Genomic DNA, 20,210 nt, shown 5'->3' with positions numbered 1-20,210 from the left:
CCTGCCTGCCTGCCTGCCTGCCTGCCTGCCTGCCTGCCTGCCTGCCTGCCTGCCTGCCTGCCTGCCTGCCTGCCTGCCTGCCTGCCTGCCTGCCTGCCTGCCTGCCTGCCTGCCTGCCTGCCTGCCTGCCTGCCTGCCTGCCTGCCTGCCTGCCTGCCTGCCTGCCTGCCTGCCTGCCTGCCTGCCTGCCTGCCTGCCTGCCTGCCTGCCTGCCTGCCTGCCTGCCTGCCTGCCTGCCTGCCTGCCTGCCTGCCTGCCTGCCTGCCTGCCTGCCTGCCTGCCTGCCTGCCTGCCTGCCTGCCTGCCTGCCTGCCTGCCTGCCTGCCTGCCTGCCTGCCTGCCTGCCTGCCTGCCTGCCTGCCTGCCTGCCTGCCTGCCTGCCTGCCTGCCTGCCTGCCTGCCTGCCTGCCTGCCTGCCTGCCTGCCTGCCTGCCTGCCTGCCTGCCTGCCTGCCTGCCTGCCTGCCTGCCTGCCTGCCTGCCTGCCTGCCTGCCTGCCTGCCTGCCTGCCTGCCTGCCTGCCTGCCTGCCTGCCTGCCTGCCTGCCTGCCTGCCTGCCTGCCTGCCTGCCTGCCTGCCTGCCTGCCTGCCTGCCTGCCTGCCTGCCTGCCTGCCTGCCTGCCTGCCTGCCTGCCTGCCTGCCTGCCTGCCTGCCTGCCTGCCTGCCTGCCTGCCTGCCTGCCTGCCTGCCTGCCTGCCTGCCTGCCTGCCTGCCTGCCTGCCTGCCTGCCTGCCTGCCTGCCTGCCTGCCTGCCTGCCTGCCTGCCTGCCTGCCTGCCTGCCTGCCTGTCTGTCTGTCTGTCTGTCTGTCTGTCTGTCTGTCTGTCTGTCTGTCTGTCGCTCCACATATCAATGTGCCCATTGATATATTCCCCAACCTTTCTCTTATCAAAATCAGTTACCAGGATTCAGGAGAGAAGCGAAGTACAATTTTTCCTGCACAGCATGACAGCCTATTGGAATAAATGTGCAGTTGAGTGTCTTTTAGTTTTCACAGTGGGTGAGATAACATGGGTCGCCAACCCCAACAAGAGTAGACTACATTAATTCAGTGGAAGAGGATTTGGGTGATTCTCACCATAATGACAGCACATTTGAAGCTAAATGAAGAAACATAAAACTCTTCTCTGTTCCCATGACAATCTTTGTTTTTGTCATAGCAACACATATTCATGCGGCAAGTAGCCTAGCGGTTAAGAGCGTTTGGTCAGTAACTAAAAGGTCGCTGCTCGAATCCCTGAGCTGACTAGGTGACAAATCCGTCGATGTGCCCTTGAACAAGGCTCCTTCCTGTAAGTCGCTCTGGAAAAGAGCGCCTGCAAATTATATATTTTTTTAGATGCATAACATTTTGATACCCCCCCCCTTTCGAATCAGTGATATGTACTGTATAATAGTTTACAGCCTCAGAAACACTGATGAAACCAACATAACACCACACTGTAAAACACAGATCTCTGTACCTCTGTACAAACGTACGTGGCGTTATGTATTTCTGATGGGGTGCTTATCAAAATAAAGGCATGCTTGATCAAATGAATCTGACCATGGGATATTCAGACAGCCTCAAACACTCCTAGTTGTTTATAGGTCACCTCCTAACTCTGTATTCATAATGTAGAGTGTAGCACTGGTATTTGTGTGGAGGACTTCGCTAATTCAGATCATACAGAAGGGTCATTTGAAAGGGAGGGGGTACAGTGTGTTTCCTGGAGTGCAGGTTTGATTGAATCCTGCCCTCATTTGAATGAAGTATTCATGGGGAATGTGGTGAGTGAAATATTAAACAACAGAGTGAAAGGAGAACATTGTGGTTCCAAATGACAGCTTCTCTGTAATAACATCGAAGCTTTTCTATAGTCTACCATGACTTTACTATCCTGACCAAACAATGCTTTCCTGTTGGCTGACTTTGACAGAGCCAGGGGAACTTTAAAGCATGAGTCTTCACTATCTCCCTCTCACTTTCTCTCTGTGGGGTCGTGAGTCATCACTATCTCCCTCTCGCTTTCTCTCTGTGGGGTCGTGAGTCATCACTATCTCCCTCTCACTTTCTCTCTGTGGGGTCGTGAGTCATCACTATCTCCCTCTCGCTTTCTCTCTGTGGGGTCGTGAGTCATCACTATCTCCCTCTCGCTTTCTCTCTGTGGGGTCGTGAGTCATCACTATCTCCCTCTCGCTTTCTCTCTGTGGGGTCGTGAGTCATCACTATCTCCCTCTCACTTTCTCTCTGTGGGGTCATGAGTCATCACTATCTCCCTCTCTCTTTCTCTCTGTGGGGTCATGAGTCATCACCATCTCCCTCTCTCTTTATCTCTGTGGGGTCATGAGTCATCACCATCTCCCTCTCTCTTTCTCACTGTGGGGTCATTAGTCATCACTATCTTCCTCTCTTTCACTCTGCGGGGTCTGCTCCTCCTATCTGCTCATTTCATATGTCCGGGTTCACCCTCCTCCTCCTAACCCCCTTCCTACCCTGATTGCGTGAATGCCAAGCTTCCCCGTTATCTCTCCGCTACCCAGAATTCCCCCAAAGTAATTAGCATCTTCCCATTGCCTCTGCACTGGGGCTGATACGGACTGAAGCCAGGGTGGCGACCATCTATCTGAGGGATTGGGCGAGCACGGCGAGCCATGAGAGTATCACTTGAGAGTAGCTTATAGCTAAAGTGGAGCCTCCTCAGAAGTGAATACCTCGTTAATGGAAGTGTTAAACAGAGGAGCGGCAACAAAGAGCGCAAATGGGCGAAGTGTGTTATTCGTGGAATTTCTATGGAGCCGACAAAAATTCACAAGACCCATTACTCATTGGTTTAAGTGAGGGAAGAGAGGGAGGCAGCGACATGCGCAGGTTGATGCTTTTAAGAGAAGCTTCGCTTAACAGGCTGAATGAAGAGGAGATTCAGCTGTAATGGAAAGAGGCATGCTGCTTTTCAGGCCCCAAAGGAGCTTCGCTGAGTCACTGCTGGAAATGGCCTGAATCATTTCTCCTTATTCAGACCCTGGCTAGCGCACAGAGAGCTTCATTTGGTTGAGAACAACAGGAAACAAATCAGCGCTGCATTGCTAACACAACGAATAAAAACAATGTCCTCTGCGGTGAGGCCAAATGCAGTAGACACTGTGTCTAATGGAAATGTATTTGCGGCTACCCACCTACCACCTTCCCACCACCGGGTAAACGTATTCCACCCTGGATAAGAAAATAAATGTAAGCCAATTAAGGTGGCAAACAATTTGGGGTAATGGATTTGATCCATCGGCAGTAGCACAGACACGTAGGCACACATAGACCGCTGACAAATTAACACACACACACACCACAGAGCGTACCAAAGTCCACCAGCTTCACCCCTCCTTGTGTGGTCAGTAGGATGTTGTTGCCTTTGACATCCCGGTGGATGGTCTTGTTGATGTGCAGGTGATGGAGACCCTGTAACAGCAGAGATAGTAGTAATATAGTAAGTCATCGGAAGAGGGTCATTCAATTCATTGTTGGGAAAAGTAATTTTCAGGCTTTGTCTCTCTCTCTCTCTCTCTCTCCCTCTCACTCACAAGTCCATCCACCGTTCAAAGACCACGCTTACCGTGAGGGCCTCGTGTATGATATAGGCAATGATCGCCTCATCCATTCTGTCCCCTCTCTTCAGCATGCCTTTGGCCAGGTCTGTCACCGAACCTCCATTGCAGAGCTACAGGCACAGAAAGAAAGAGAGAAGACAATGGCTTTCCTTTGCTAAACCGTAGCGTGAGTCAGCATATTCTGACCAAAGCCGAGACAATGAGCTTAAATCTAGATATGCCACATCTAGATGTGCATACTGTAGCTTCGCATTGTGTAACACCCTTCTGATAAAAGCGCTGGGTACAAAATTAAGATTTCAGAAGGAATCTTCAAAGCTCTGAAGACCATGGTGGTGATAGTTGATTATTTTGTTCAATCTCTCTACGCTTATCTATTTGAAACAGCTTAGGGGGAGGTAGGAATTGTGTGTATGGAGAAAATGCAGATTCTCCTAAGAGGGGTATAATCGGCTTTGTGATGACTAAACTGTAATTATTAAAGATGTGCGAATCGAGGTCCTCGAATCAAGCACCTCCGCCTACTTTGGAGACTATTTCTGTCAGGAAGATTAAAACCCATGCATATGCATATGCCTTGATGAAAACCCATGAAAAGTGTTTTAAAGTATACATTTGGCAGAGAGCTTTACTGAGCGGCATGTCAAGGGAAAACAGACTTGTTTTCATTACCAAGTAATCAGTGCCCATTTTACACTACAAAAAAAAATGAAATAACCGAAGCTTGATTACACAACAAATCTCTCGTATGAAGAAATGTCACTTTCTGCATACTACATAAGGTTACAGTGCGAGCAGCAGAATCTATCTCCTTAAAGTGAGACGTGGCTCTATTATCAATGTCAACGCCTGCCTGAAAATCACTGAAAATCACAGGGAATTGCCCTAGGTGTTGCCAAGGCAACAATAATACCCCATTATTTTGGGCTGTCATCACCTGACCTCCAGATAAAGAGAAAACGCCCTTGAGTGCCGACTGAGATGCGGAGGAAACAGAGTGGCGCATAATAGTACAATCTAAGTAGCTGTGTCTAAGTACTTTATAGACGGATACAATGGCCCCTCATCTGCATCAGTGGGAAGCTTGAATCAAGCAATAAATATTTTGTCTCTGCACTCTCAGAAATGCTACTTGTTTTGCCTGCATTTTTCACGAGGAACTGCATGCATAAAAGCATTTTTTTTTGCATTCTAAAAGGGAAATGTCTATTTGTCTAATTATGCGTAGAACACTTATACTCCTATAATCAGAGACATCTCTGTCTCACTTGTGCATTGAAGGGATAATGAGGGAAGAAACCTCAGTGGTTACAGATAATTAGAAGCACCCTCTTGTGGAGGACAACCGAAAAATGCTTCACATTCATTCTCAGAGTGAGTCACAAAATGCAGAGTGTAATCATCAATGCAATCATGTCTCCTATGATGTAATGGCAAACAGTTATAGAGAGTTTATACCGTTTTTTTGGTGGGGTTTGTTTCCATGATCATTCACACGTCACGGGAAAAGCAAGCAAAAACAACGTTTTAATGCTAAATTCCCAAAATAAAGGAGGATGGGAAATGGATGGAGGAAAGATGCAGTAACACAACCAGGTTTTTATAGAGAGCTTCTCTGTTGGTGACTTGGTAAGGAGTTCCCAGAAAGACAGATCCATTTTCTGATCTCATTAACATTCTGTCCACATGGCCCAAAGCCATTGTGCACTGTGTCTCTGCCCTCGTGTTTCTCTGCCAGTTACATGCACTCATTGAGCTAACCACAGGGAGTTGTAATTTGCCTGTTCCACTTAGCCTGCAGTTTACAGTACACAGTGTGCACTTTTTAAATGGGAGAAAGGAAAGGAAATGGTTGGAATACACAGTCCTGTATAAAAATAAATAATACAAATACTGAGCTATGTTGTATGCTCCAAAACATTTGAAAGTTGTGTTATTTTAATAAAATGACTTGTGGAAAATTAAATAACTATTAAAAAGATAGGTGTCAAAATGATTGCTGCCCGTTTTCAACCACTGGTGTGTGTGGCCAAAGAACCCAAAACAATTTGTCATCGAAAGAAGGATGCATAATCAGAAAAGAACCCCATACTTACAGTAAAATATGGCGGCCGAGATTGAAGTTATGGGGCTATTTTGCTTCCACTGGTCGTGGGGCCCTTGATGAGGTCAACGACACAATGAACTTTACCCAGTACAAGGACATTTTAGCCCAAAACCTGGTTGCCTCTGCCAGGAGGCTGAAACTCAACCGCAAGTGGATCTTCCAGCAAGACAATAACACCAAGAACTAATAAAAATCCACAAAGAAATGGTTATTTGACCGCAAAATCAACATTGGCCTTTGGCCATCTCCATCTCCAGAATTTCAACCCATTGAAAACCTGTGGTTTGAATTGAAGAGGGCAGTCCGTAAAAACAGATGAAGGACATCAAGGATCTGGTAAGATGAATTGGTCAAACGGCTCAGTGTTGTCATACTTCCGTAGTGATACAAACAGTGGTGCCAATCATTTTGACACGTAAAAATCTACAAAAATAAAAAGACACCTTGTTAAATCAAATCTGAGCAGTTGTGTTAGCAGAAAATAATAGATTTCTGAATTCTTTGGAGCACACAATACAGCTCAGTATTTGTCTTTTTTGCTCATCTTTATCAAGGGTGCCAGTAATTTTGGTCATGACTGTAGGTGGACGTGATGCTTTGATATGCTTAACTTCTCCTATTGTCTTATGTTTCCTTCAACACTTAGATACGGACGTCAAGACGTGTGATGACGACAGACAAGATGAGTGGCAGCCAGGTGGTGTATTGTCAGGGACGTCAGATGATGTCAAGCACCCTTCACATGTGAGAGCTTCACACAGACCCCTAGAGGGCTGAACATGGGCGAACTGATTTGCCCTCGCAAGGACTAAACCATGGTATGTTGTCTCTGCATGTCTGTCTGTCCTGGTGATACGGAAAAGCATTGTTATATAGAAGCTCAGTCAAAACCCCCTTATTCCAGAAACTGTAACAGTAACACTTCACTTCCCTTCCTGCAAGCCCCGGCTATTTCCTATCAGCCTTTGCAGACAGACTGCGGTCGAGCAGAGCGTATCAGAAGCCTCTGCAGACAGGAGCGTCTCAGCGAGCCGGCTGAGCCTGACGTCAGAGTCCACATCACTGCCGAGATCACCTGTCATCATTAAATTACACAGGGCAAGGCAGACCGATCCATTTTAATGAGCTAGCTAGGCTCCAGTGCCATGGTATTAGCCAAGCTAAACGTTAGCACTCGCTCTCCCGGCCGCACTGTTTGGTCTTCTAGAGTGCCCCATTTAACGCCAACATGAATTATTTTGGACATGTTGAAAGAGGCAGTCGCACCAGCTGGCTGACTAAAAGACGACGTGTCAAATTTCACACTTAGCTACATTGTTTTCTATTTGGGATTACCTGGATGTAGCATAGTATCTTATTAAGTTCTTGCATTTGAGTCACTTCAAGTCATGTTGCCAACTACTGTTACAGGTACACATCCAGAAATAGCTAATTCCATCAATACCCACATTTGGCCCTAAACCAGAACCCATCACATCAGATAGAACTGGCTCTTCTGTCAACATTGGTCAAATATCCCCAGAGTTCAGACTACACGAAGAACATATACTTTAATGTCAGATTTTGGCTTCGTTTTGAAACCTCATGGTTATCTCCCCGTGAGAGACGGTGGGCACATTATTGCAGTCAGCTTTGGACAAGACATCAACATAATTCCTCACATGTTGTATGGAAATGACTTGAGACTTAGGGGCTAATACTGTTAGCTGCCATCACCGGCTCCATCCCCCTACCTTCTGCTAGACTAGCTGTTGGATTTAAAAGTCTTAGCCTGCTATTTATACCCACAATAAAAATGGAGGGATGGTATGAAATACTGTACACAAACTAATTACCACAACCATAAAGTTTATAAACACCAGCTATTTCAATCTATTTTCTTCAAATCAGATTTTAAACCTAACCTTAACCCTAACCACACTGCTAACCTTATGCCTAACTCTAATCTTAAATGAAGACAAAAGCACATTTTTGTTTTATTACATTTTTACAATATAGCCTTTTTGACTTTGTGGTTGTGGTAGCTAGTGGAAACCCGATGACGATAGCTAACTAGTAGTAGAGATGTGAAGCTTTCTGAGCTCCATACTGGGTCATCCTCATTGCTATACCGGGTCCTGTCAATCATTAGCTAAGAGCTGTCTGTGGGTACTGTGAGTCATCACATGATGATCCCGCCTATAGGATATGTGGACCTTAACCAATCACCCCACTGCAACAAGACAGCTTCAAAAGAAATGCATATTGTGAATCACCATAGTTCTTCTTTGTCAGCTGAAAGGTTTGGCCAGTAAGCCTCGAAACAGAACAGGACATGATCCAATACAGATCAGGTGCTGCTTTTGTCATGTAAATGAAGTGAATGGATCAAAGACCATGAAAAGGAAGAAGAAAAGATGATGAGGATGTCACAAATATGTATCCCCCCTCCCCATACCAGCCCTTTTGATTGGGCATTCCATTTTAAGCTTGGGGATGTTTTCTCTACAGGTGCAGCTAGTTATATTGAGCAGTATAATTGTGTAGATCTATGTTTACTGCAGCACAAAGAGATGTCTCCATAAAAGGACACAAAGATTTCAGGAAAGAACAGCTACGCAAGGTTTTTTTCAACGTGTACATATCTCATGTTTTCCTTTGTTACTTTTCAACTTGTAACAAAAATGATGTTTTATCATTGTGTGTGTGTGTGTGTGTGTGTGTGTGTGTGTGTGTGTGTGTGTGTGCATGTGTGAGTGTGCATGTTTGGTCCTCAGGCCAAGGTCTCTTATTTCTGACTGTGTTTAATTTAAAGCCCTAACAAACAAAGCCATTATAAACCTCATTGTCAATTAATAACGGCCAGAGTTGGCGACGACCTGGAGTCGGGGAGATTAAGGGCAGTGGTTTTTAAGGGAGTAAAATGGAGGCTTGAAGACAACAGAGCTGAAAGACAAATAGTGTGTTTCAAAAAATATCAAATGAAACATGATTAGATGCATGTTATTAGCACCTTATATGAAATGATTTCACAACTTAAAGCGTAGAACAGAGCACTTGATTGCTGTTCAGATGAAGGTATTGGGGACACAAGGGCAGAGTGGCCGAGGGTTTGAAGCAGCGGCACACTATGATTGATATATGTGAGTAAAAAAGCAGAGTGCCGGGCTATTTAAACGTCAGACCCCGGATCCATCTTCTCAGCTCATTTCACAGACGGAACAATTATCTACCCCTATCATAGGGATCGCTGTCTCAATATTTATGTCTCCCGGTGTATAATGAACGCAATCTCCCCCCTGTTAGTTTATCTGCATTAAACATGCCATCGCTGCAATGATCCTTCATTATTATGGTGGGATGGTGGTCATAGAATTGATAGTTGCAGTGTGCTCCAATACTAATCATACCAACGTGCTTCACGGTAATTGTTTGGTTGTTTTGGATCATTTTCATTGGTTTAAAAAATAAGTCTGTACCATATTCAGCCATGTATGTAGCAATATGTAAAAGCTGACGACAACTGCCATAACACTGTGATAACGGCACTACTGATGACACTAACCGTTGTTTGGGCGTATTGCCGTTCAACTAGCTTACCTACATAAGAGTTTGCATTACCGTTTAAGTCTGGTGTTATCAGCTCAGAGGTTCTCCTTTGAGCTTTGATACTGAATGACATAGCTACAAGTATTTTTACATCGGCTTACCTTCACTCATTTCGCTACACCCGCAATAACATCTGCTAAACACGTGTGTGTGACAAATAAAATGTGATTTGATTCGATGACTTCCAAAAGCACACACTGTAAGTGTAAGACAGGGTGTCATTAGGCACCGTATCTCTGTGAGGAACTGGAACCTCGACATTGTGTAGCAACTCAGTGAGGGCAAACAGTAGTAGTCAGGCATAGGTATAGCTAGCCCTGCACATAGGAAGTCACTCGTATCAGACAAACCATTATACAGTTGTTGAGTAGCTGACCAGCCTGCACGCATGATTTGATTCTGGATGCAGAGATTAAAAACATATGTGAAGCCAGAACTACCCAAGATGCTAGCTTTATCCTGCCAACCACTTTACTCCCTGGCACTCAAGGCCTTATTTCCTTTTATGTGGGTGTAATCCTGGATGCTGATTGGTTCAAACTTAATTCCAGCCGGTGTCTATTCCACAAGTTACCACCGGCTAAGGCTATGACGTTAAAATTCCTAATGTTCCATCTCACTGCGCAATCCACTGTCTGATCAGCCCAAAAAGGACATTTCTAAACTTGATCTCCACCACAATTTTTTGGGGAGATTTGTATAAATGTTGCTGTCTATCTCTCCAAAATTTGCAACATTGTTTCAATATCAAAACTCAATTTTCAGCTGTCCCACCTGTCCTGGCGAGAGAGCAAATGTTCTATGCCAGGCAAAATCGCACATCATTAGCTCATTGTTATGGATGTATCGAAATAAATGTCACTAGAAAACAGCTTAAACAAACAAATGCTGCACTTTGCTGTTATTCTGGCTGCACTGTTTGACGTGACTGTGTTAGCCGAAGTTGGCTAGCTAGCAAGCAAGGGATAAGAGTGTTGCTAGTCATCACGGCAACGAAACATTTAGAACGAAGGTCCATAGGTTGAGAACAAAAAGACTTCACGACTGGGTCTCGTCTCTGGCAACCTAACCGATAGAATGAACAACCAGCTGGCTTAGGTAGCAACCCTAGATTTGTGTCAGGACTATATCTCATGGAAGGATTAAATAGTATGAATACAGTAATAAAATGTACATCTTTAATGAAAATATGTCAATCATTATTTGAATATGATGGTACACAACACCTGTGCCAATTTATCCTCCGAACACCGGCTTCTCAGGCAGTATCATTTAATTAGCAATGTGTTATGTGCTGTTAGTGAGGAGAAGACTAATGTCCACTGAATAAAATAAAAATCATAAATACAACATGGGCACAGAATAGACAGCAATATCAATTTATGACTTATACGAGGCTGGAAGAGCTATTAGTACCACAAAGATAATAATACAAATTGTAACATTGGGCTGATATTATAGAGGTTGTTTGCATAATTGATAATAAGGGACTGAAATACTGCTTTGTGTGCTTTGCTATCATAGACTGGAACATGTTCCGGGATTCATCCGATGGCATTGAGGAGTACACCACATCAGTCAATGGCTTTATCAATAAGTGCATCGAGGTCGTCGTCCCCACAGTGACTGTACGTACATACCCCAACCAGAAGCCATGGATTACAGGCAACATTTGCACTGAGCAAAATGGTAGAGCTGCCGCTTTCAAGGTGCGGGACTCTAAGCCGGAAGCTTATAAGAAATCCTGCTATGCCCGCCGACGAACTGTCAAACAGGCAAAGCGTCAATACAGGGCTAAGATTGAATCATACTACACCGGCAAAGAAGCTCATTTTATGTGGCAGGGCTTGCAAACTATTACAGACGACAAAGGGAAGCACAGCCGCGAGCTGCCCAGTGACACGAGCCTACCAGACGAGCTAAATCACTTATATGCTCGCTTCGAGGCAAGCAACACTGAGGCATACATGAGAGCATTAGCTGTTCCGGACGACTGTGTGAGCACGCTCTCTGAAGCTGACGTGAGTAAGACTTTTAAACAGGTCAACATACACAAGGCTGCGGGGCCAGACGGATTACCAGGACGTGTGCTCCGGGCATGTGCTGACCAACTGGCAGGTGTCTTCACTGACATTTTCAACATGTCCCTGATTGAGTCTGTAATACCAACATGTTTCAAGCAGACCACCATAGTCCCTGTGCCCAAGAACATGAAGGCAACCTGCCTAAATGACTACAGACCCGTAGCACTCACATCCGTAGCCATGAAGTGCTTTGAAAGGCTGGTAATGACTCACATCAACACTATTATCCCAGAAACGTTAGACCCACTCCAATTTGCATACCGCCCAAACAGGTCCACGGATGATGAAATCTCAGTACCTTGGTGTCCACTTCACCAACAAACTAGAATGGTACTAACACACCAAGACAGTCGGGCACGAGGGCACGACAAAGCCTATTCCCCCTCAGGAAACTAAAAAGATTTGGCATGGGTCCTCAGATCCTCAAAAGGTTCTACAGCTGGAACATCGAGAGCATCACTGCCTGGTACGGCAATTGCTCGGCCTCCGACCGCAAGGCACTACAGAGGGTAGTGCGTACGACCCAGTACATCACTGGGGCTAAGATGCCTGCCATCCAGGACCTCTACAGCAGGCGGTGTCAGAAGAAGGCGCTACAAATTGTCAGACGCCAGCCACCCTAGTCATAGACTATTCTTTCTGCTACTGCATGGCAAGCGGTACCGGAGTGCCAAGTCTAAGACCAAAAGGCTTCTCAACAGCTTTTACCCCCAAGCCATAAGACTCCTGAACAGGTAATCAAATGGCTACCTGGACTATTTGCATTGTGTGCTCCCCCAACCCTTCTTTTACGCTGCTGCTACTCTCTGTTTATCATATATGCATAGTCACTTTAACTATACATTCATATACATACTACCTCAATTAGCCCAGCCAACCAGTGCCCCCGCACATTGGCTAACCAGACTATCTGCATTGTTTCCCGCCACCCACCACCCGCCAGCCCCTCTTTTATGCTACTGTTACTCTCTGTTTATCATATATGCATAGTCACTTTAACCATATCTACATGTACATACTACCTCAATCAGCTTGACTAACCGGTGCCTGTATTTAGCCTCGCTACTGTATATAGCCACTCTACTGTTATTTTTTAACTGTCTTTTTACTGTTGTTTTTATTTCTTTACTTACCTATTGTTCACCTAATACTTTAAAAAAGAAATTGCACTTTTGGTTAGAGCCTGTAAGTAAGCATTTCACTGTAAGGTGAACCTGTTGTATTCGGCGCACGTGACAAATAAAATTTGATTTGATTTGATTTCAAAGATAGGAGGACATTAAAGTTGAATTAAAGTTACTCCTAACTAAACTCCTAATTATGTTAGTTTGTGGCTTTTTCACCATAAAGTACCAAGTAAATTTAAAAAGCCATGTGAAATAAGATCTTGAGAATGACATTTTCTTTTATTTAACTAGGCAAGAACAAATTCTTATTTAAAATGACGGCCTAGGAACAGTGGGTTAACTGTCTTGTTAGGGGCAGAACGACACATTTTAACCTTGAGGATTCGATCTAGCAACCTTTTGGTTACTGGCCCAACGCTCTAACCACTAGGCTACTTGCCGCCCCATAAATAGCACAGCTCCTTGGGTTTACCATTCAACCATGAGAACCAAATATATCAAGGTTGACAATATTCCCAATTAGAGAATCAAATTGGTCCCTTTATTGGTATCTTTGAAGTTTTGATAGGGTTGAGGTCTCAAACCTTCAATGAACCCAGATTGGGAGCAAAAGATGAAAGCTCCCTCATCTCCCCACATCCGCTATCTATCATAAAGGAGTCCACTAGAGAGACTGAGTTATAAGCGCAAGAGCAGAGCCCAATGAGGCCCAATGAGGAAGCAACAAAGTGAAGGATGCAATTTGTGCAGATCGTCGTCATAATGAGCAGCGTGGCATGAGGAGAGGGGATCCTCTGATCCACAATGAACCACGGAAAATTACAGTTCAGAAGGAAGGACTGTAACCATGGTGATTGCATCCTCTATCACCCATCTTCACCCCTTTGTATTTTCCCCTCTCCCTTTGTATAAATACACACACATGCACACACTCTCATACACACACTCACAGATGCAAGCACGCACGCACACGCACGCACCCACACACACACACACACACAGACAGACAGACAGACACACTCACACAGACACACACACACACACACACATACACAGACACACACACAGCGTCCAGTAACGCGACTGGCAGTGATTTCAGCCCCATGGATTAGTCCCTCAGATTTGGGCTGTTGGCTTGAGGTTTTTGCATGAGGAAAGAGTTTGCATACAGATATGCAAAACACAGTGGGGATAGAGAGTAAACAAAGTTGCAAAGCTGACTGAACTCGCCCGAACACTGGCTTTGCTTTTCTAACCCACGGTAATTGTGCTCCACTGAAATACCTCAGGGAGCCCTAGTGAGGACTTAAAACAAAGGCACAATTGGTACATATCAACACCTGCCTTGTGACAGAATAGGATTTACTCTAACTAAGACTGCGGCCCTTGATTGGTATGCTTTGGAAGTCTGAATGGTGTGGTAACATTGTATTCAGAGTATGCTTATGTTGATTATGCTAACAGAAAACCCCTGTCCTCCTGCTGGTCACATTATGGGTTTGAAGTCCGACTTTCATTCAGAGAGGAGCCTGACATCTAAAGTCAGACAGGTGATTAAACGACCCTTCCACCGAGAAGGAAACTGAGGACAGCCAGGCAGAAACATAAGCTGGCGATGTGAAAACTATCTACTGGGCTAGCATTACACCGAGAGGGGATAGATGATAATGTTCAAGTCACTCTGAACTTGGATAACAGAAATGTGTGAGCTTTGTTCAAGCTTGGCTACTTTACCTTAGATTACAGACTTGTAAAAGAGGCTAGGGTAATGGAAACAGGCTGAAGCATCACACAGAACACAGCGGCACGGAGGACAACATCAGTTAAGAAGCAGGCCAACAAATAACCTTCCCTGAGGCACAGCAGAGAGGCCGCTTGTCCTACATGCTTCGATAGGGGCTCACACACAAATGCCGGGGATACACGTGCACACACAATCGCCTGCACACGCACGCACGTATGCACGCAGGTGCACATTTACATTCACAATCACACTCACACAACTCAAAAACACACACACGTACACTGGCAAACACTGTTCGGTAACATACAGAAAATATCCTACATCTAGCCCTACATACAAAGATATTATGTGTTTTGACACAAACGAACACACAACTGGAATCTGAACATCTAACACAGACAGCATGTGTGACTTTTGGCGCTATGAGCTTTCTCACCAGAGCCTCTTGGGCCAGCTAACCATTATTACCAGCCATTCATATCATATTTGAAATAGTCTCTCTCGATCTTCACACCAGGAACTCAAATTTGAGGGTCAAATTTCAGACAGCACAAAGCTCAGCTAGTGGCGCATCAGATCTCACTAACACTTTCGTCAGACGCAGGTTGACCTCGGTAACACGTTTGTCTGGAGCTTGGCATTCTGGGGGAAATACAACATAAAGCATGCAGAGCTACGGGCCACATTGCCTCTCACAATCATAACATCAACCAGGTCCCCTTGAATTTCTCTCTCAAATACCACCGTTTTCATAGTTGAGTCATGAAATTCACACTCAGTACGTTCAGAAGGATGAGGTTGTTTTTCGTTGAGTGAATGCAGCCTGGCAAAAAGTCTCAGCCTTCACTGCGCTTATTCTTCCTCTTGAGCCAGTCAAATAGTGCGCTTGACTTGACATGTTGAAATGAGGAAATCCTTTCTAATCGAGGCATTACACTGTACTTACACTAGAATAGTTAGTAACACTGACAAGCTTACTGGACTGCGGACATTGTGCCTTTGTATTGCCATAAAAACTCATTACTATAAACTGTAACAACACATGCTTCAGTTTGAACAGTATTTATACATGTTGCTCTTTTAATGTTCATGTTTATGTGCGTTGTATAAAAGGGTCACCTGGGGATACCTGCTATAATCCTGAGGCGCATTGCTCAGCTAAATCCTTTACCTGAGGTTGAGTCTTAACCACACCAATACTGAACATAAGCTTCCCATGATAGGGCCTCCAGGGAAGGTATCCCCAACTCAGGTCCTTCAGAGCAGTTATGTTTCCTGGTTTTCCATCCATACCTTTCAATCAACGTGTGGGCAGAAAATGTGTGGGCAGAACTGAAAAAGGGTGTGCGAGCAAGGAGGCCTACAAACCGGACTCAGTTACACCAGCTCTGTTAAGAGGAATGGGACAAAATTCACCCAACTTATTGTGGGAAGCTCGTGGAAGGCTACCCAAAACGTTTGACCGAAGTTAAACAATTTAAAGGCAATGCTACCAAATACTAATTGAGTGTATGTAAACTTCTGACCCACTGGGAATGTGATGAAAGAAATAAAAGCTGAAATAAATCATTCTCTCTACTATTATTCTGACATTTCACATTCTTAAAATAAAGTGTTGATCCTAACTGACCTAAGACAGGGAATGTTTGCTAGGATCAAATGTCAGGAATTGTGAAAAACTGAGTTTAAATGTATTTGGCTAAGGTGTATGGAAACGTCTGACTTCAACTGTAGATACTTTGTACCTGTTCCCTCCAGCATCTTCACAAGGTCCTTTGCTGTTGTTCTGGGATTGATTTGCACTTTTCACACCAAAGTACGCGTCTCCTTCCTGAGTGGTATGACGGCTGCGTGGTCCCATGTTGTTAATACTTGCGTACTATTGTTTATACAGATGAATGTGGTACCTTCAGACGTTTGGAAATTGCTCCCAAGGATGAACCAGACTTGTGGAGGTCTACAATAATTTTAGGCTGATTTCTTTTGATTTTCCCATGATGTCAAACAAAGAGGCACTGAGTTTGAAGGTATGACTTGAAATATATCCACAGGTACACCTCCAATTGGCTCAAATGATGTCAATAAGCCTATCAGAAGCTTCTAAAGCCATGACATAGTTTTCTGGAATTTTCCAAGCTGTTTAAAGGCACAGTCAACTTAGTGTATGTAAACTTCTGACCCACTGGAATTGTGATACAGTGAATTAAAAGTGAAATAATCCGTCTGTAAACAATTGTTGGAAAAATGACTTGTGCCATGCACAAAGTAGATGTCCTAACCGGCTTGCCAAAACTATAGTTTGTTAGCAAGACATTTTTGGAGTGGTTGAAACATTTGTTTTAATGACTCTTACCTAAGTGTATGTAAACTTCTGACTTCAACTGTATGTTGGCGATTGCAGGGTAGTATAAAAAGTGTAATGAACTTATATTTGCAGTCGTGAAACAGCCCCTGGACACCCAGAATATACTGCACTCAGCCAGACAAGAGCAAAATCAGCTGTCCACACTGATTCGTGGAGACGGCCCAGGAAATGCAAATCCCCCCTCTGCTTCTCTCAGCACGACACAGATTGAGCCAATGACACGAGAGCCCAATATGGCCTTCTATGGGAAAGCTGTATGTCCAGACCTCCTGCTGGATCTTATACGGTTACATAATACCTTCCCCCGTCTTGGCCCTTCACCACTGTGCTGTCTACCTTGTATAGAGCCGACTAGTTGAACAAATCTATCATTGACCAAGGCACTTAACCCTAATTGCTTCTGTTAGTCACTCTGGATAAGAGTGTCTTATAATTGACTAAAATGTAAATAGTCACATTGATGTACAGCAAAAAAACCATTGTGGGCTTTACCTCAAGAACTAGCCACAACTGGTCCCCGTTTTTGACATCCTTCTGGTAGTACATCCCAAAGAATTTAACCACATTGGAGTGGTCAGAGAGAGCCTTGAGGATATTGTATTCTGCTTCAATCTCCTCATCGATATCCTGGAAAACAAGAACCAACATGGGGTCAACCACGTAAAATGACAGAAGACTTACCATGAATCCTCAATGACCGATCTGTAACAATTTGGTGTTCTGCAGCCAAGTCTTATCATACATTGTTTTTGGTCATGTTATGTAATTCAATCGTATGTCAAATCACAGTACATGCTCGCATCACAAAGAGGAATTACACAGTCATAATGGAACCAACAGCTGCGGTTACTAAAATGTCATCTCGATGCTTACGAATCTGATCATCTTTAAGGAGTGATATTGTGCTTGTGCTCTCTGCTGGAACCTATCAACCGATTGATTAAAAGGATGCTCCGCTCAGAGAACGGTCTATAGATAATTATTCTTCATTAATGAAAAACAGTAACAAACTCTCTACAGACTAATGAGACAGTTATTAAGATGATGCGATAGTTTAATGGATAAAAACAACTGGTCATTACGCTTTCACTTGATATTGCCATTCATTGTACCTGGAAAAGCAAATGAACACAACAAGAGTTGCATAATCTACTTAAACCTTGTCCACGTATAGTGTTGAGTATCTGCTTTTGAAAGAAACCATTGTTAGGAATTGTAAACACTTCTACTGCTTACTGAACTACATGGCCAATAATAAAAACATTTTACAGTCAAGTAGCTACTGTAGTTGATCATTTTCAAATTGTCTTTCAACATAGCAATATGCCGTTTTGTGTCCTATTTCTCCAGCATCTCACCAGATTTAACTTCTCAAAACTGAGTGAGAGGAAGAAAACGTTAGCTGGGTTTTATAGCCATAGCAACCACGTACATTTCAAACGTGTATTGTCTCTAGATCAGTAATAAAATATACGTTTCATGAATGAACAATGAAACATTTCCCTCTTTCGGTGTAATTGTAGGGCCTTGAAAGCACAACCCAGGTAAATCTACAGTCGATGCTTTGTGTTGTTAACAAAAGAAGGGGAGGCTTGATTAAAGCTATACAGAGAGAGATAGATGGAGATAGATAAAACATGTATAAATTGATTAAGAGAAAGAAAGAGAAGGAAGAATTATAATGAGGAGGTTGGGGAAGTCTGTTGTGGAGACTGAAGACGGACTGAGAGAGAGAGAGAGACATAGAGAAGATGACATAAGAAAGAGAAGGAAGAATTCTAATGAAGAGGTTGGGGAAGTCTGTTGTGGAGACTGAAGACGGACTGAGAGAGAGAGAGACATAGAGAAGATGACATAAGAAAGAGAAGGAAGAATTATAATGAAGAGGTTGGGGAAGTCTGTTGTGGAGACTGAAGACGGACTGAGAGAGAGAGACATAGAGAATATGAAATAAAGAAAGAGAGAAAAGATTTGATAAAGTGACAAAGTGTGACCAAACAGAAGACAGAGCCTCAGAAGAGAACAGAAGCCAGTAAGATAGACATTAAATTTGCAGTTTAACATGTGAAAATCGTATTTTCACATTTGAAATGGCTGTTTTCACGACACCATATGTTCACATGTATTAAATGTACAGTTCACGTGTTAACACCACCTTTTCTCGTGTGACGAAAATAACATGTTTTCACCTCACGTGAATTGCAGTTTATATATCCACATAATTTTCCTGCCTCATGATGCCATCTATTTTGTGAAGTGCACCAGTTCCTCCTGCAGCAAAGCACCACCACAACATGATGCTGCCACCCCTGTGCTTCATGGTTGGGATGGTGTTCTTTGGCTTGCAAGCCTCCCCCTTTTTCCTCCAAACATAATGGTGGTCATTATGGCGAAACAGTTCTGTTTTTGTTTCATCAGAACAGAGGACATTTCTCCAAAAAGTACGATCTTTGTCCCCATGTGCAGTTGCAAACCGTAGTCTGGCTATTTTATGGCGGTTTTGGAGCAGTGGCTTCTTCCTTGCTGAGCGGCCATTCAGGTTATGTCGATATAGGACTCGTTTTACTTCAATCCCATAGAAAATATGTGGGCAGAACTGAAAAAGCGTGTGCGAGCAAGGAGGCCTACAAACCTGACTCAGTTACACCAGCTCTGTCAGGAGGAATGGGCCAAAATTCACCCAACTTATTGTGGGAAGCTCGTGGAAGGCTACCTGAAACGTTTGACCGAAGTTAAACAATTTAAAGGCAATGCCACCAAATAGTAATTGAGTGTATGTAAACTTCTGACCCACTGGGAATGTGATGAAAGAAATAAAAGCTCAAATAAATCATTCGCTCTACTATTATTCTGACATTTCACATTCCTAAAATAATGTGGTGATCCTAACTGACCTAAAACAGGGAATTTTTGCTAGGATTAAATTTCAGGAATTGTGAAAAACTGAGTTTAAATGTATTTGGCTTAGGTGTATGTAAACGTCTGACTTCAACTGTAGATAATTTTGTACCTGTTTCCTCCAGCATCTTCACAAGGTCCTTTGCTGTTGTTCTGGGATTGATTTGCACTTTTCGCACCACAGTACGTTCATCTCTAGGAGACAGAATGTGTCTCCTTCCTGAGCGGTATGACGGCTTTGTGGTCCCATGGTGTTTATACTTGCGTACTATTGTTTGTACAGATGATCGTGGTACCTTCAGGCGTTTGGAAATTGCTCCCAAGGATGAACCAGACTTGTGGAGGTCTACAATCATTTTAGGCTGATTTCTTTTGATTTTTCCCATGATGTCAAGCAAAGAGGCACTGAGTTTGAAGGTACAGTATGACTTGAAATATATCCACAGGTACACCTCCAATTGGTTCAAATGATGTCCATACGCCTTTCAGAAGCTTCTAAAGCCATGACAAAGTTTTCTGGAATTTTCCAAGCTGTTTAAATGCAATTGCATGTTCACATGTGAAAAACAATCATGTGAAAAATCACATTTGCAGTTTCACATGAAGAAAACTCTTAATGTGAAAATATCACTTTCACATGTGGAATTGCAAGTTCACATGTGGGGGTGAAATAATGTTATTCTCCTCACATGTGAAAAGGTGGTGTTAACATGTTG

At 43.7% G+C, this 20,210-nt stretch overlaps 1 protein-coding gene across 3 annotated transcripts in view; it reads right to left on the bottom strand.

Annotated features, from left to right (window-relative positions):
* Positions 1-20,210, bottom strand: part of myo3a (myosin IIIA) — a 78,007-nt gene that overhangs the window by 47,929 nt on the left and 9,868 nt on the right. For all 3 annotated transcript variants that reach the window (XM_042308786.1, XM_042308788.1, XM_042308787.1), the window contains exons 3-5: positions 17,089-17,223; positions 3,587-3,691; positions 3,333-3,432 (exon numbers count right to left, since the gene is read on the bottom strand). In XM_042308786.1, the coding sequence (XP_042164720.1) occupies positions 3,333-3,432; positions 3,587-3,691; positions 17,089-17,223 (340 nt within the window). The remainder of the gene's footprint in view (positions 1-3,332; positions 3,433-3,586; positions 3,692-17,088; positions 17,224-20,210) is intronic.

Source organism: Oncorhynchus tshawytscha, linkage group LG29, assembly GCF_018296145.1.
Source record: "Oncorhynchus tshawytscha isolate Ot180627B linkage group LG29, Otsh_v2.0, whole genome shotgun sequence".
Lineage (NCBI taxonomy): Eukaryota > Metazoa > Chordata > Actinopteri > Salmoniformes > Salmonidae > Oncorhynchus > Oncorhynchus tshawytscha.
This window is presented reverse-complemented; position numbering and strand designations above follow the sequence as displayed.